The following is a 16,633-nucleotide window of genomic DNA, read 5'->3' as shown; positions in this document are numbered from 1 at the left end:
ACAGCCCAGAAGATTTATGGTCTTTGTCTGTTAAAGGAGTTTTGTAGCAATTTTTCTTCCTTCCTTGGGATGTTTATGCTGCTACAAAATGTATCATATGGAAATGTCCACTTCAGGGGGTGTTACTGTGCCCTTGGAGATAACTCTGTATTTCCAGAAACAAGGTTCACTTCATTTTTATTGAAGATCACAAGAAACTGATTGTTGTAGCACAAAAAATTGTGTTTGAACTTTGTCCTGCAGCCATTTTTTTAATGTGGCAAAATTCTTCAACAAATGCATTTCCTCTATGTAACAACATTTTCTTCAAAATGTGCTTTAAACGTATTATAATAGAAAAAATACTGTAAGAAGTTGATTGTTCTGAAGATGATTATTTGTTCTTTTTTTAAGCATCGTGTTTTGTTCTGGAGGTGCCTGTTTGTGCCTCAAAAATGTCTTTTTTTTTGATGAACCTGTGTGTGCTGAGCGCTCAGCAGCATTCTGCTGCTCATGTTAATTTTCTACATCATTATTAAAGGAAGATTTGGCTTTTTTTGTGGGTTATGTTGTTTTTAACCACTTTCGAGACATCTCCCTGGAATATTTTTTCAACTTTGGAGGAGATTTAGAGCACACACTGTGAATAAAACACCTCCCAAACATCAGCTGGTGTTCAAGATGTGCTTGGGCAGAGGGGAAAATGTGCATTGCATGAGCTGAGCCACGAAGGCAGCATGAGTGTGGCTGCTTGGCATTCCCAGGGCAGCCTCAGACACTGTGTTTAATTCTCACCTGTGGCCAGGCATTTTAATAAAGGTGTGCAGGGGCAGCTGGGCTGACCTACATAAATCAGAGAGGAATCAGCCCAGGAGGAAGCACAGCTTGTTTGTAAGGGCTGAGCCTAAAGCTGAGTGGGACAGTGTGGGATGCAGAAACCCTGGGATGGCTGGTTTGGTTTGGAATAGACTTTCTGGAATGTAAAACTTCATATTTTAGATTTAGCTCTCTTTTCAAAGACATGTTGCAGCATTTGGGTTCAGGTATCTTCTGTGGGGTTGTGTGTAGACCTAAATTCTCCAGAGTGCTGCATTTTCAGTGTTAAACACTCCTGGTTTTATTAAAACAATCTTCAGAAAAAAACAGCACCTTTGGCCATCCAGAGTTCCTAATTTACAGCTCTCCTTTGTTGCTATGAGAAACCTTGAGCTGGCACAGGAAAAATTGCAACAGCACAAAAGTTAATTTCAGAGCTGCCAAAGCTGTTGCCTAAAGACATACCTGAAGGCTTTTCTGAAGTAATCTCAGAGTTTCTGAAGGCAGCTCAAGTGTTCCTCGTGGCTCACAGCAGCAGTGTCTGCAGGGTTTCAGCACCATCTGTGTGCTGCTCTCAGCCCACACTGTGGTTACTCAGCACTTACACAGGGACTGCTCAGAGCACTGCCTTAACTCTGCCCCAATAAATGTGTCTTGCACTTTAAACCCTCCCCAGCTGATGCTGCTGATGAGCTTCCAGCAGGGAATAACCTTCCCAAGCTGTAAATTCTCCTCTGGAAATGCCTCTCCTTGCTGTTAGGGAGGGTTTTGTTCCATCCCTGCCCCTGCCAGCATTGTCCATCCTGCACAGGAGCTCTGGGAGTGAGTTTGTGCCGCCAGGAGAGCCCCAGTCATTGTTTAAATCTCATTTGCAAGTTTCATTCAAGTAGAAAAATCCTGAGGAGTGATTTCCAAATCCCTGCAGCACTTCAGGCCCCTCTGATGTGGAGAACAAGGCTTATTCCTTGAATTTAGAGTTTATTCTTTCCCCCCAAGCAGTTATTCCATCAGCAGGTTTTTTACAGACTTTTATTGCTCTTACTCAGTCCTGTCAAAACTTACAGGCCACAATTTACATTATCAGAATTTGGCATTTAATGTTTACATTATCAGAATTTGGCGTTGCATGTTTAGCATTCTGCTATGTGCTAAAGGTTGCCCATGCTTCCTTTTGCTGATCTAATTTAATAATTCATCACCATTTCTGAGCTCCTTTGGCTGAAATTCTCCTTCTGTTTTCCAGGGAACAATCCTACATGGAAAGTGTTGTTACCTTCCTCCAGGATGTTGTGCCACAGGTAGGGTGTGCATCTTTGAAATTACTTTTCTTCAGTGCACACTTGTCAGGAATCCTCACTGTGCTTTGTACATTTATTATGTCACCAAACAAACAAACAAACAAACAAATAAATAAATACTTTAAGTATATATATATATATATTATAATATATTTATATGTAATAAATATGGCAGTGGAATTGTCCCTTCCTGGTTGCCTCCCAGTAGCAGAAGGGAATTAATGTTGTTTTACTTTTTAGGAAAGCTGTAGTTCCTGGTGGAGGAGCCCTGCAGCTGATTGCAGCTTCAGGAAATGATCCTGATTCTGATTCCAAGGAATGATTTAGTGTCTTGTTTCCTCATGAGTTTCCTCTTAGGAATTCCCAGTGCATTTATTCTGTGATGATACAAAAACAATGCCCTCAGTAATACCAATTTGTGAAATGTATTTTTGGACTCAGGGTTAAAATGTAACATAATGAAAGTTTCAGTGAGGAGATTGCTGCATTCCACAGCCCCCCATTGCCCCTGGCTGGGTAAAGGACACAATCTGTGTTTTATTTTCCACATCAGCTTGCCTGGGAAGCGTGGAATGTGATTTGTTTTGAAAAGTAAACCCCACACTCATTTTTCACATTTGTATTTTTAGTCCATGTTGTTGCTTTTCTGGCATCTATGAGGTGATTATACAAGATGTGTTCATGTTTAATCCCAAATGGTGCTCAGTGTTTTGGTAAATTCACTTGGCAGGGATGGTGTTTCAGCTTCTCCTGAGGACTATAAAACCTCCAGCCTGGAAACACTGCAGGTCTCACTCCACAATTCCTTCTTGTATCTCATCTTTTTATGGGGATCTGTAGAACACAGGGCTGAAACATGGACCTGTTCTCCTGGACTTGCAGTTTATTCTCTTTTAAATGGCTGCATTAAAGTTGTCACAAACAGAGCTGAGAGGTGTCAGTAATATAAACTGTGGAGTAAAGGTCTCTTTCTTTCCTCAGTCTGCCTTGCAAAGCTTTTTAGTGAATTAAAGAGAATTTTAATGATGAAGCACCTCATGTGAGAACCTCCAACACTGCTGAAATTAAAGACTGTAGAAGCCACTGTGTTTAACTTTATTAACTCCCTCTAAGTCATTTCTAAGGCATCTCTTAGCTGCCCCAGATTTATTGCCACAAATGTTTTGTCATTCCTCCCTCAGTGAGTGATGTTCAGCCAGGTTATGTTGTGTGAGAACTGGTGACAATAAGCTCCATGGATCATAGTTGTGTTTTTTAATAGGATTCCTTCTTACAGGGGGAGAAAAATCACTGTAAATCTTCCCTGTTTCAACCCTTTTGCTTTTTGTCCAGGCCTACAGTGGAACCCCACCAGAAGAAAAAGAGAAAATTGTCTGGGTCAGATTTGAAAATGCAGATTTAAATGGTATGCCTTCATTTTCTCTCACTTGTACTTGTGAGTTTTGGGTCCATGTGCAATAATTCCAGTCAGCTTTCTCTGTAATGGAATAATCATAAATATGATTTTCTTGAGTAAGACCCCTCTTAAATGACATTTTCAACCATGAGGAAATGAACAGAGCTCACTGAAAGCATGGAAGCATCAGAGATAGAGAAGATTTATTTAGGGTGGTAAAAGAGGATGTGTCCAGGCCCAGTCAGAACAGGCTGCATAAAATAAATGTAAATACAACATGAAGGATTCTGAAGAATATTCTAAAGAGTTTTGTTATATGAACCTACAAAGGGAATGCCTGAGATTTTATAAAAATAAAGGGAAAACAAACTCACAAGCAAACAAGCTTTAACTGGCTATATATATATATATATATATATATATATATATATAGCCACATAGAGATTATAGATAATTTCTAGTTCTAACAACCCTGATTTAGGTTCTCTCTCACTCCATCCCTAACCTTCCTTAAATAAAAAGGAACAGGTGGAGGAGCTCAGGTCTGAATGGGGAATCAATCACCATTTTCTCCTAGACCATGTTGGTATCCAGAAAATTTTTCTCCAATATTTTAAATTTGGAAGCTTTCTCTTTGTGAATCTTCAACAGTGATGTTTGCAGGTGCAAATATAAAAGAATAATTTCAGTATTGCTCCAACATGAAAATGTAAAGCACTTTGGTTACTTTTAGTTCTAACAACTGAGGGAACACAATCTAGTGTTGCTGAGAGCTGGATCCTGACTTCTGATGTGGTTTTGCTGTTGAAATGTCCTTCAGATACCTCCAGGAATATGGAATTCCATGAGATCCACAGCACTGGGAATGAGCCCCCGCTGCTGCTGATGATTGGCTACAGTGATGGGATGCAAGTCTGGAGCATTCCTGTGAGTGCAGAGCTCACCTTCCTTCCTTCTCCTTCTCTCTGTCAGTTTTGTGTTCCAAATTTAATATTTTACCTTGAATTTCTCCCATTGGAGAAATACCTGTGAGTGCAGAGCTCACCCTCCTTCCTTCTCCTTTACTTTCTCAGTTTTGTGTTCCAACTTTAATATTTTACACTGAATTTCTCCCATTGAAGCATTCCTGTGAGTGCAGAGCTCTCCCCTCCTTCCTTCTCCTTTTCTCTCTCAGTTTTGTGTTCCAACTTTAATATTTTGCCTTGAATTTCTCCCACTGAAGGGAAAGAGCCAACACTTCCCATCAATGTCTCAGGGGTTGTGTGTAATGTTCTTATCTTCAGATAATCCTGAGCACAGCTCAAACACTTCAGTTCATGTACCTGCAGATTTTTGAGGGCTTTTTACACATTAGTCCTGCTAAGTCCATTTCCTGACTCAAACTGGGAGCAGTGTTTGCCATTCTGGAGCAGTTTATAAACCCAAAACAAAACTGGATTTTGTTTTTTAATAGAAAAGAATAAGTGTTTAAAAAACCCCTTGTTTGCCATTCTGGAATCGTTTCTAGCCCCAAAACAAAACTGGATATTTTTAACAGAAAAGGATAAGGATTTTAAAACACCAACAGGATTTGTTTGTCCCAGGAACTCCAGTATGACAGTGTTTATAGTATTTTACAATCACATGTTTGTCATGGCCATGATTTGCAATTTTAATTTGCTGAAGGCCTCTGTGTGCACATGGCTTTGATTTCATGCTGTCATCCCCACGCCCTGGCTTGTGTTGCACAGTGGTTTATGGGCACGTGGTCTCCATTTGGGGAGTTCCCCCCAACCTGCTCAAAATGAGAGAATAAAGTTGAATACAGTAGGTCATAAAATTCTGAACTTAAAAAAGCAAAGTTGCTCACAACACCTTATCCTTCAGAATAAAGCAGAGAGGATGGAGTTCTTTCCCTTTGTAAAATACATTGTTTTTTAAAAAAATGTGTACATTTTACAACTTTCTGGTTAGCTATGTAGGACATGTGTTTATATACCAGCAGCTTAGAAATCTTAATTTCTAAAGTAAAATTTCAGTTTAATTGATTTTATGGGTGTGGTAGGGCTTTCCCCCTCTTTATTGCATCTTATTATCCTCGTGATTGCATCTCGTTAGCACAAATGAGGAAATAAGCTGGTGAGGTTTTGTGCTTGAAGGAATATTTAATAGAAATGGAGTGAGACCGAATATACCTCGCTAAATTTCAGTATTTTGTCACTGTTTATTAAAATTTAGGAACTTTAACTGAAACTTGGGAACATTTCAGCCAAAAGTGGGATTTTCTGTCGCGGTGCGTTACGCGAAGCGGCCACAGGGGGGCGCTGGGACACCGGGCTAAGAGCGGCAGCGCCGCCTCATCAATCATTAATTAATTAATTAATTACCATATCCTGAGCATCACAGCGGCTGGAGCTCAATTATCCTACCAAAACACCCCATTTTACCCAGCTGAAACGTTTTTCATCCGGATGAACCTGTGTTTTCTGCTAAAAAAAGGATAGATGTTTTATCTGCCATGGATAGATGTTTTCATTTTTCTTTATATCTTTTTATTTCTTTTTTTTTCCTTCCTTGTGTCCAAATGAGCCACAAGTTAGGCCATGGAATACCTGATTTTGCCTTCTTTTTAGTAGGACCATGCATCCAGGCTGTCTTTTTTTCCCCCCAATGTATTTCACTTCATCATTCCTAGCTTTTGATAGTATTTGCTATTTCAGGAAAAATAATAAAATTTAAGTTGCAGGACAGCTTCTCTTAGTGTTGTTCAACCTTTGCAGAAGTATGAGCAGAGGGGAAGTGCAGTGAAATGGAGAAAATGCCAAATGTGGAAATATTTTACCATGCACCTTCAGAATGTCAGCTGTGGGGATATTGCATCATTTTAGCAGCCCTTTATTTGGATATTCTGTGAAATTCTGAGAGCTCAGCCAGGAAGGTGCAGCCTGGACCTGGACACTGTGGCAGTGTTGGAATGGCTCCTCTATCAGTGCAGATTTTCACAGAAAAATGATCTTTAACATCAGCTTTAAATATCTTTGCAGAGCAGGATTTGTGTATCCAACACATTTAGAGGGAACGTAAACTGGAGAGGGTTTTCATAAACTGGAAGGGTTTTCTTATAAACTGGAGGGGTTTTTCATAAACTGGAGAAGGTTTTTCATAAACTGGAAGGGGTTTTCCACATTGTTGCTTCTCCTTTGTGTTTCCCCCCCTTGCTTAGCCTGAGCACAATAAAGCCTGGCAGCTCTGTGATTGACTTAATATTTAAGAGCTTATTTGGCAACACTTTTTTGTGCCCTTTGCTATTACACAAACCTTCCTTCTTGGCCCCACTGATTATTTAGCTTGTAATTAAGCAATGTTATTCCAGCTAAGGAAAAAAATAACCAACTCTGCATTCTCCAGCTTAATCTGCAAAAGCAACAATCTGACATTTATGTGCAAATCTCCTCAGGAAAGTCATTATCTGTAGCATTGTGCTTTTTTATTCCTACAATTGGCCCTCTATTCAGCACTTAATAACGTGTTGCAGGCAGCAGGGGTTGTGTGTGAGTGATTATGAAGTGTTTATGACAGCTCCTAAGCCCACACTCCTGCTAATGGTGCTGCACGGCCTTGCCCACACCTCTGTGGAGCTGAGAGAGCTCTCCCATTACCATCTCCTCGGAGGAAGAGCTTTGGAGCACAAAAGTGTGATTTGCAGGATGGGAGATGCCATTAGGGAGGCTTCAAAGGGCCGGGGTGGTGTTTGGGGGAGCCAAGTGCAGCGCAGGGTGTCCCCCACAGGGCTGGGCTTTGATCTCTGCTCTCCAGCAGGGGTGGGAAGGTTAAAAGTGGCCTTGAAATACTCCTGGCTGAGTGGGGAGCAATCTGGGGATGCACTGGGAGGTCCTGGTTGATAGTGGTGCGCTGGAGTGGTGAGTTTGGTTTGGAGTTTGTTTTGTGCCTTGCTCCCAGTTTGGTGTTTCAGAGACAGCTGGAGCTGGTTCCTGCCTGATGTGGTTTCCGAGTGTCTGTTCTGGGTGTTCCTGTGCAGGGAATGCACGTTGGTTTTGTTTTTCATGGTAGGCTGGGAGTTTCAGAAGTAGAAAAATCATCTTAAAGTGACAATTAGAAACTTATCACATCCCAAGGTGCAGTCTTTGCTCTGTCCAGGCCTCTTCCCATAGGGAACCACTGGCATGTGCACGCAGAAAAATGGAGTAAAGACCTGACCTAGTGACCCTGGAAAATGTCTGAGGACTTTGCAGACCTTCTATGCAAATAATTTGCTGAGGCTTTGGGTTTTTTACACTGAAGAGGCACCAGTGTGCCAGAAATGTGGTTTTATAAAACTTCTGATTGCATTAGCACTGCCATAATTTAAAGCACTAGGTGCAACTTCATCCTCATGTTACTAGAGTAACATTCCTTGGGCATCTAAACTCTCACAATCTCTTGATAATTACAGAAATCTGGTTTGAATAGAAAAGCTGAGAGAATTTCTAAACTAAAGTGATAAAATTGGTTCATTTGTTTCCAGTCCTTCCTTGCTTTCCCAGCAGCAGCACGACTGGAAGATGCCTTTAACCCATATGCAGCAATATTGGGTGGTGGTATCTATTAATGGCTTATTATCATATTATAACATCCTATCATGATATCTTCATGTATAAAACATACATGAGATTATTTAAAACAACCTCCAGATCCCTTTTCTTGTTAGATTCCCTTTTCCTGTTACACATTCCCCAGTTTCCATTTCTAGATTTGCACAGTAGTTCAAGCATTGAGTTCCAAACTCCATTTCATTTCACTTTGGTATATGTTTGGCTTTTTTTTTTTTGTTTTAAATTTTTTTTCCCCACGTGAAAATAATTTTCTCTGGTTGGAAACTATTACTTGTCCTTGGTGTGAACAAAACTTCCTTTGTTCAGTTTTTTTTTATGGGTGCGAACTGGTGTGCTCCAAACAATGCCATCAAAAATTACCCAGTGCTGCAGACTCCTGGGCTGTCATGTTCTGAGCAGTAACTCAAGATCTCTTAAGTGAAGAAGAGGATTCTTCTTCCTCTTTTAATGAAGACTTTTTTGGGGGTTTGAATCCTTCACTTCCAGCCTTCCCTGTAGGTCTGGGGGTTGTGGTTGATGCCAGGTTTTGGGAGAGCTGAGATGTTCTACCAGAGCAGCTTGGAGCCCTCATTTTGGATTCCCTCTTCCCTGCAACCAGTACCTGAAGCTGCTTTTACAGCTTAATATCCAATTCTTGAAACCTGTTTGGAAATATTCTTGGCTTTTGGAACGGGAAAGAAAAACTTTTAAGAGCTCTGAGAGCTGCCACGGGGACTTGCTACTTAGCTGGATGCAATCCAAAATGGCAGCCACAGCCTCGCTGCTCACAGGTGCTTTGTGAAGAATTTAGAGCTCTGTTTTCAATTCATGAGCTCTATTTGTGTTTTGTCTGTGCATGTGAGACTGTGGAGCTCCAGGGGCTGGTAAAGGGATGTGGAACCTTTGCCTGGGGGTTCCCAGCCCACAACTGACCCCCTGTCCCCTCCGTGGGCAGCTCCTGGTCCCTTTTGGGTTCCTGCTGGGGTGAGTGTCCCATTCCCAGGGGATGAGCTGAGATAAGGGAGTGGCAGAAGATCAGGCCACACCATCTCTGTGCCCCCAGGAAGGTGTTTGCAGGCAGATTGGATCTGTGTGACTGTAGCCATGATATTTTATGAAAAATCCTTTCCTTAGGGTTTTTCCTCCTGAGAAGCTGAGAGGCCTCAGGAACAAAATGTAAACATTGATTATCTGCAACAGGTGGATCTGTGATTGGTCTCATGTGGTTGTTTCTAATTAATGGCCAATCACAGTCTCAGTCAGGCACAAACCTTTCTTATCATTCTTATTCTATTCTTAGCCAGCCTTCTGATGAAAACCCTTCTTCTATTCTTTTAGTAAAGTTTTAATGTAATATATATAATAAAATAATAAATCAGCCTTCTGAAACATGGAGTCAGGTCCTCATCTCTTCCCTCACCCTAAGACCCTGCAAACACCACCAAATGTGACCTCAGTCATGAAGTTTTATCCATGGATAAATGAAGGGCATTAAATTAACCGCAGTTAATTCAGGGGTTTGTAAGTCTGCAAGCAGCACAACCTTCTGGTGTTTGAAAGAAGTTAATTGGAATTCAAAGAAAATCTGAACTCAAAGCCCTAATGCATTTTTCAGTGCCAAGCAAACCAAGGAGCAGCCAAGCTCTCACTAATTCATGGCAGGCACAGGATGCAGTGTCTTCCATGAGTCCCTGGCTCAGCAGGACAGTTAAGGACACACAGCTTAAATCTCCTGAAAAAGCTGATACTTTTCCAGGTGAAACTCTGCTGGATTAAATATTAGTGTTTTAATGTGATCAGTGGTGTAGTGTCACATCCAGATTTGTTGGAAACTTTATTTTGTGCCTGTTAGAGAATTTGAATTTTCTTTACAGGCGAGGTGCTGGTGGTTGGGTGGCATCTTGTGTTTTCATTACAAAGCCTCCAGTGGGGGTGCATCTTCAGATTTGATCCTTTTTAGCTCCCAGGAGTCAGCAAATGCTGAGCACTTGAGCTGTAGAGGCTGAACCCAAACCATTCCATGGTTTAGAATGCTGCAGGGACTGAGCAGAGGGCCTGTTATAACCTACAGTGCTCTCAAAACAGGGGCTAAATACCTGTAATCTCATTTTAGTCACTGCTGGATCCTGTGCCTTTTGTTACTCCATTTAACCTTACTTTCTGTAACCTCCCCCCAGTATGAAATAATAAATTATCTCTAAATAACGAATATTAATTATTCAAAAGTTACTGCATTGTATGCATGAGAAGAGCTGTGCTGGCATTTCCATGTGAAATGCTTCAGCACAAACAAACTTCATTTGCATTTGGACATTTCCAGCTTTTCTTTGCAAGTCTCAGGTTTAAGCTCCACCAGGTCTTGGCACCCCAGGCTGGATAAACATTCTCCTGGAGTTCAGGATATTTAAGAGCAGAACCTGAGTCAGGAAGGTTTGGCCCTCTTGGTGTGTCCTCCTTTGGGGACTGGAGCTCTGTTTGAAGTAGGTTGGAGCTGGGGCTGGTTGCTGGCAGGGTTCAAAAGGAGAGGGAGGTGTCTGAGCTGTTTGGATATTTTATGGGAATCACTCCTTCCTTACCTTTGTTGTGCTGGTTCCTTTGCCTCATGTTTTCATTCCACAGAGATGTGCACACACGTGTGAAACAGCATTTGCATGGTTTGGGGGAAAATCTTTAATTGCCAAGAATAATAGTTCCCAAACCTTCTATTTTTCTTCTTTTCCATTTCCTCCTTTCCCTTTGCATAGAGCTGCTGTGTTCCAGTGGACAGAGAACGTGCTGCTGTCTTAATTTCTGAAATCTCTTTGTTACTCTGCCCCTCTTTAATTTTCCTCATTTTCTGCTTAGCTGTGCTCTACATTTTCCTGAGCTGTTTTTTCTGGATACAGATGTTTTCATCCATTTTATCCCCACACTGCACTCCAAGCTCAAGATCAGATAAAAGCCATCAGCAAACCTTTAGTGAGTTGGTGTCATTAACAGTGATTTTAATTGATAAACTTCTGGGCTAAAATGGCTTAAAATGTTATTTCCCCACATTTGTGCAGCTTGTGTGTAATTCCAGGCTTAACAGGGAGAAGCAGCACTTCTCTGTATTGTGTGCAGAAAGGTGGCTTAGCTCTGTAGTAAATGCTATTTTCAAAGTAATTTTATTTATAATTGTGCTTCATGGGGTGGGTTTCATTCTCCCCCATGACCTAGAGCAGTGCTAATAAATAACCAGGCAAGAGTGGATGTAAGCTGAGAGCCAGGAGTCCTGTACTTGGGATTTGCTGCTCAAACAGTAGGAGTATTTTAACTTTTTTGGACGTGTGAGCTGAAGTGCAGAAAGAAATGGAAACAACCATAAAATGACATTTCCAAAAGTTCTCTTGAATTTATAGTTTATTGATTCCTAAGAACCTTATTCCAAATCATGTTCTCTTCTGATATTGTAAGCTGCTTGTTTGGCAAAACTTGATGCCAGCCTTGGCCGTGTTCTGAGGCTCATTACATCTGTTTTAAGTTGTTGGTTAGCTGGAAATGAGCTCCATAATGTTTGCCATTTTCCTGCAGTTTGACGTTCCATATCGGATCCATTTCCAGGCACTTATGAAAATACATTGAGTGACCATTGCAGGAAGTCTGGAAATTCATCTGAGCTGCTTCTGGTTTAATCTTTTCAACATTGCCATCAGTGACAGGCTTAAGTAGCCTGACCACCAATTTTTAAACATGGCTTTCACACCTGGTGAATTTGAAATGAACCAATATATGAAATTCTCCCACTTTTTTCAGCCATGTTTGCCGCTCTTGACTGATTTCTGGCGAGCTGGCATTTTCCTTTAGAACCATGTGAAATGTGGGATGAACTCTGGTGAATTTTAATCAGCTTCAAGTCTTGCTTCTTCCAAAACCTGTGTGGTCATGAACAGTCAATTCAAGACTTCTTATATTTATATTTTCAATTGGAGAAAAGGCAGTGGCTGTTTAGGCAGAGTGTTACCAATGTACCTCTCTACAATGGCTTTCTACCTACCTTTTTAGCCATTGAAGAGGTGTATTTTTAGCCACTGAAGAGATGTATTTTTAGCCATTGAATGGATGTATTTTAGCCATTGGATGGATGTATTTTAGCCATTGAATGGATGTATTTTTGCAGGTGTAAGTTGTTTTTTGGCCCTTGCAGATCAGTGGGGAGGCCCAGGAGCTGTTCTCGGTGCGCCACGGGCCGGTTCGAGCCGCTCGGATCCTGCCAGCTCCTCAGATCAGTGAGTACAGCCCCAAACCCTTCAGCATCCACAGAACTCTCGAAAAACTCTGCTCATCCACTCCAGTTAAACTCACAAAACAGGGTTTGTGTTTTGGGGTGCCACTGGCTTCTGGTTTGTTCAATTTCTCCTTGTTTTATATTAACTTTACTCTGTCTCAGACCCTTTCAGTCATTTACATTTTATCATCCCTTGAGTGCAGCTCCTCTCTGCCTCTGCTTAAATAACATTTTATCAAATTCTAAACCAAGCTGCTTCATTTAACAGGATTCTTCCAGAAGTTGAGTTAACCCTGAAAAGAACTTGCTGCAAAATCGGAGCAAATGTCCATAAACAAGGAAATTCCTCTAAAAAATTATTCTGTTCCATCCAAACCCAATCTAATTGTTGATTTTTGAAAGAAGTGTTTAGGTTTAAATTAAATTGGTAGTTTTACTTTGTGGATTAAAAGAACGTATTTCTAGTATGACCCCATAGTTTGGGGACTATGCTGGTTTAGAATTTCTAGTAATTATTTTATGAATTAATTAATGAACTCAAAAAATACAGCCTAAAATCTTATCATTTAAATTATTCCTAGTAAATTGTACTGATTTTGTGTGTTTCAAAGAAAGTAAATGAAGAATGTTTGATAGACATATTATATATTGTTTTAGTGATCTCCTAAGCAGAGGAATATACAAAGTAAGTGTGGGTGTGTAACTGTTACAGGTTAAAGTAACCTAGAGTGAAATACTTTCCAAGCCTGTTGTTCCTTTATTCCATTTACTGGAACCCTGCATAATTCCCAGTGAGCTGCTGTTATTTGTGTCATTGAGTGATGGATGTCTGTGCCCCTTCCTCTCTAAAAGGAAAAAAAAAAGGAGAAAGAGAAGTGGAAATGAAAATGAAGTAAATTAATTGAAGAACCTGGGAGTTCTGTTTTTTTCTGGTATTAAAGCAAGTTTTGATTTTTTAATCAAGTAAATCACACTCATGAACTCCTTCAAGCAGTTATTGTCTTTCTGCCCCTAAATTCCATATATTTAGCATCTGACAATGATAGTTGCTACATTAGAAAACTATTTAAATTAACTCATATTAAATTAAACCAAACCTTTTAAAAACATGTTTTGGTCTCTTTTTACATGGCTTGGTTTAAATAAATCTTTGATTAAAAGTACATGAATGTATCATTGACCAGTATCTGGAATCAGATAAAAGTAAAGCTGTAATAAGAGGCCTGAGATAACTAACTCATGAGCTTTAATGATTCTGAACGAAATAAAAGGAATTTGTAAAGGAGAAGCTGATTACCATCAGCAGGCTCAAACACTGTTTTACTGTAAAGCTGTAAAAAGGGAATTATTGAAAATAGGAGTCTCCTGGTGGATGGATTTGGCACGTTTCTAGAAACAGATCTGAGCTGGTGATAAGCAGCTCATTCCCAGGTGTGAAAGGAAAGCTCATGGCTTTAACTTGGTGACTTTACAGCAGCAGAACTTAATAGTTTGTCAACTATTTCATTAAAACCTGCAGCCCTTTGATGTTAGATCCTCTGCCTCGTGGTGTGCCTCGTGGCATAATGCAGCCTTGTTTCAGAGGGGTTCTTTCATGCAGGGCATCTCCTGCAGCAGCTCCTGGGCAGGTTTGTTAGCTCAGGGGCTGGGCCAGCTCCTGGAGCTGCTGGGACTGGCATCTGTGGCACCTGTGCCCTGCTCTGAGGCACCCAACCTGGGCTAGCCCAGCTCTGCTCTGCTCTGAGGCACCCAGAGAAGCTGGCCCAGCTCTGCTGCATCACTTTGATGTCCTGCTCAGCAGCCTGGAGCAGATGGCCATGAGACATGGAGGGATTTCTGTAAACAATGCTAAACCCTCCAGATATCAGCCCCTCTCCGTGGTCAGGTCACACCTACCAGGGCCCTCATTAGGCAGGGCTTTAATTATTCTGTGCAGTTCACAGTATATGTGGTGGTTTTGGAGACTGAGGCTTTGCCCTGTGAGCAGATTTTGGGCTTGCAGAGCTCATGTTTAGACCATGAGAACATCTCAGTCTGGACTCTGGCAGCCTCAGGGACAGGAATTCTGAGCTGGAATTCCTCTGAGCCATCTGTGGCTCTTCTCCACTTCCACATCTGGGGCTGGGCTGGGGTTGGGGTTGTTTCTGTGTGTCCAGGTCTGGATTTTCTCTCAGTGCTGAGGCAGTGATACATTTATTTCAGTTACCTTTGTGGTTCTTTCGCCTACAAAATCAGAATATTGATGCTTTCTGAAGGAAGTCAGTGCTACAATCTCCCATTTTTTATTACTTATCCCAGGTCATTTTACAAGCCCCTGGCCAAATACCTGCTTTGCCTTGTGCTGTCCCATTTGTCAAGTTTAAAAATCAATCAAGAGACTCAGAAAGGCAGGGAGCAGCTCTGTGTGTGGCAGTTCCTGCTCACAGGGGTGACAGGCTGCTGTGGTGAAGTTTACATCAGTGGTTGTCTGTAAAACCTATTTCCATGTCTCAGCATTATGAAAATAAATTTCTCGAGCCAGCTGAATTAATTTATTGCCATTTTCTAGATTATGCTGCTTGCAGAAAGATGATATAATAGCCCTACATCTCTCAGTGAATTTGACTGTTCTCTCAAATTGACTTATAAGTGGGGAAAAAAGCAAATAAAAAAAGGAAATAGAAAGAATTTAGAGGTACTAAAACCCATTGAGAGTTGAAATATTGCAGCAGATTTATCCCTGTTCTCCACTGCTCCCATCTTTGATGTTGGTAAAATTCAGATTGGAACCTCAACAGCTGACTCAGCTTTATGTGCAGGTACACTTAAAGAGCTTTAATATTTAGGTTGCTTTCTAAAGGAAGGCAGATGTGAGGTTTGGGTATGTTCAGCCACTTGGGTGGCTCAGTGGTTTGAAATCCCCAAAAAGGCCAAAATAATCCCAGGTTCTGTGTGGAGGGGCTGGCCCTGCTGGATGGACAAGCAGGGTTTGGGCTGGTTGTGCAGGTGTGTGTCTGAGCTCTGCTGGGGTTTTGGCGATAATGAATGGCAATGGCTGTGGATTATAGAAATTACAGACTGGAATTCTCCAAGTTAGTCTCTTTTAGGGAGATCACAGGGGAGAATTTTGGGGTGCAACACTGTAAAATCCCAATTTCTTCGAAGCTTTGGCCTGACCTGTGTTTCCTCATCACACCGTAAATTAAATAAATTCATTATTTCATTGTTTTCTGGTGCTTTAGACGAGTGCACCTGAAACCTTCACCCAGCTGGGCTGAGAGGGAATTCCAGCCTGGGGCATTCCCAGGTACTGCCCCAGGACCATGAATGCCACAAGGTTTCCAAGGAAAAGATGGGAATGAGAGGGGTTTAGTGAAGCAGGAGCAGCACCCATTATGAAATGGGACTGAGCAGTGGAATCACACACCAGGGAAATCCACACATGGTGCCTCTGAGCACTGCTAAATAGGTCAGAGTGTGAAATTCACCCAGCAGTGTCCTCCTGGTGGCAAACCAGGGGCATCCCCAGAGTTCTGGGCAGCTTTGAGTTCCTGTGCCATCCTCTGGGCTCCCTTTTCATTGTGCTCCAAGATGTGCTGCTTTGGGTGCTGCTGTCACTCTTTTTATTGGCATTATTGGGTGGCCTTAGCAGGCCCTGGGCTCCCAATTCACAGTTTCATCAGCAGGACAGGCTCTAAGCTGCTTTGAGCTTAGTGTGGGTAACCTTTTGACTTCATAAACTTCTAAATGTTGATTTGTATGGAATTTCATTTAGCTACAGAGAGATTTTTTCCCCTCCTTTTTTTTTTTTTTTCAATTTTAAGCACACTAACTGAAGTGAGGTTTTTAAAAAACCCAACCTATCATTTAGCTAAATGGAGCTGTAGATAAGGTGGTGCCTTGTTGGCAGGAAGGGCAGTTTTCATTACTTTAATTGTGTGATTTGTCAGGATTTCCAGCATTTTATAAATGCTGTAGTGTTATATGACAGAGTTAAAAGGATTTAGAATAAAAGGAGTTTAAGAAAGAGACTTTGCAACAGGATTTCAATACTTTTTGTATTTGGGGGGATTTAGAGAGCTGTTTTTCATTTCAATTTTGTTAAACACTGTGTGTGCAGCAGGTGTGTGCCACGTCAGCGCCTCGCACATGCAAATAAACACAATTTTACAAATGAAAATTAATCCAGCAGAACTTGGGGGATTAAATGCCACCCCAGACCTGGGAGAGGCTCCTGCCTCCATTAGAGCCCAACACATGTCACTGTGCAATCTCGTGGATGGGACAGCTATTAACCTGATTTAATGCCCTCAGAGGCCTCCAGTAATGATCCTTTCCTGCACTATTA

At 41.4% G+C, this 16,633-nt stretch overlaps 1 protein-coding gene across 5 annotated transcripts in view; it reads left to right on the top strand.

Moving 5' to 3' along the window:
• Nucleotides 1–16,633, top strand: part of BCAS3 (BCAS3 microtubule associated cell migration factor) — a 296,865-nt gene that overhangs the window by 2,274 nt on the left and 277,958 nt on the right. For all 5 annotated transcript variants that reach the window (XM_059487012.1, XM_059487010.1, XM_059487013.1 and 2 more), the window contains exons 3-6: nucleotides 2,039–2,093; nucleotides 3,426–3,498; nucleotides 4,310–4,416; nucleotides 12,226–12,307. In XM_059487012.1, coding sequence (XP_059342995.1) covers nucleotides 2,039–2,093; nucleotides 3,426–3,498; nucleotides 4,310–4,416; nucleotides 12,226–12,307 — 317 coding nt within the window. The remainder of the gene's footprint in view (nucleotides 1–2,038; nucleotides 2,094–3,425; nucleotides 3,499–4,309; nucleotides 4,417–12,225; nucleotides 12,308–16,633) is intronic.

This window comes from Ammospiza nelsoni, chromosome 21, assembly GCF_027579445.1.
Source record: "Ammospiza nelsoni isolate bAmmNel1 chromosome 21, bAmmNel1.pri, whole genome shotgun sequence".
NCBI lineage: Eukaryota > Metazoa > Chordata > Aves > Passeriformes > Passerellidae > Ammospiza > Ammospiza nelsoni.
The sequence above is the reverse complement of the archived record's forward strand: the minus strand, read 5'-3'. Positions and strand labels throughout refer to the sequence as shown.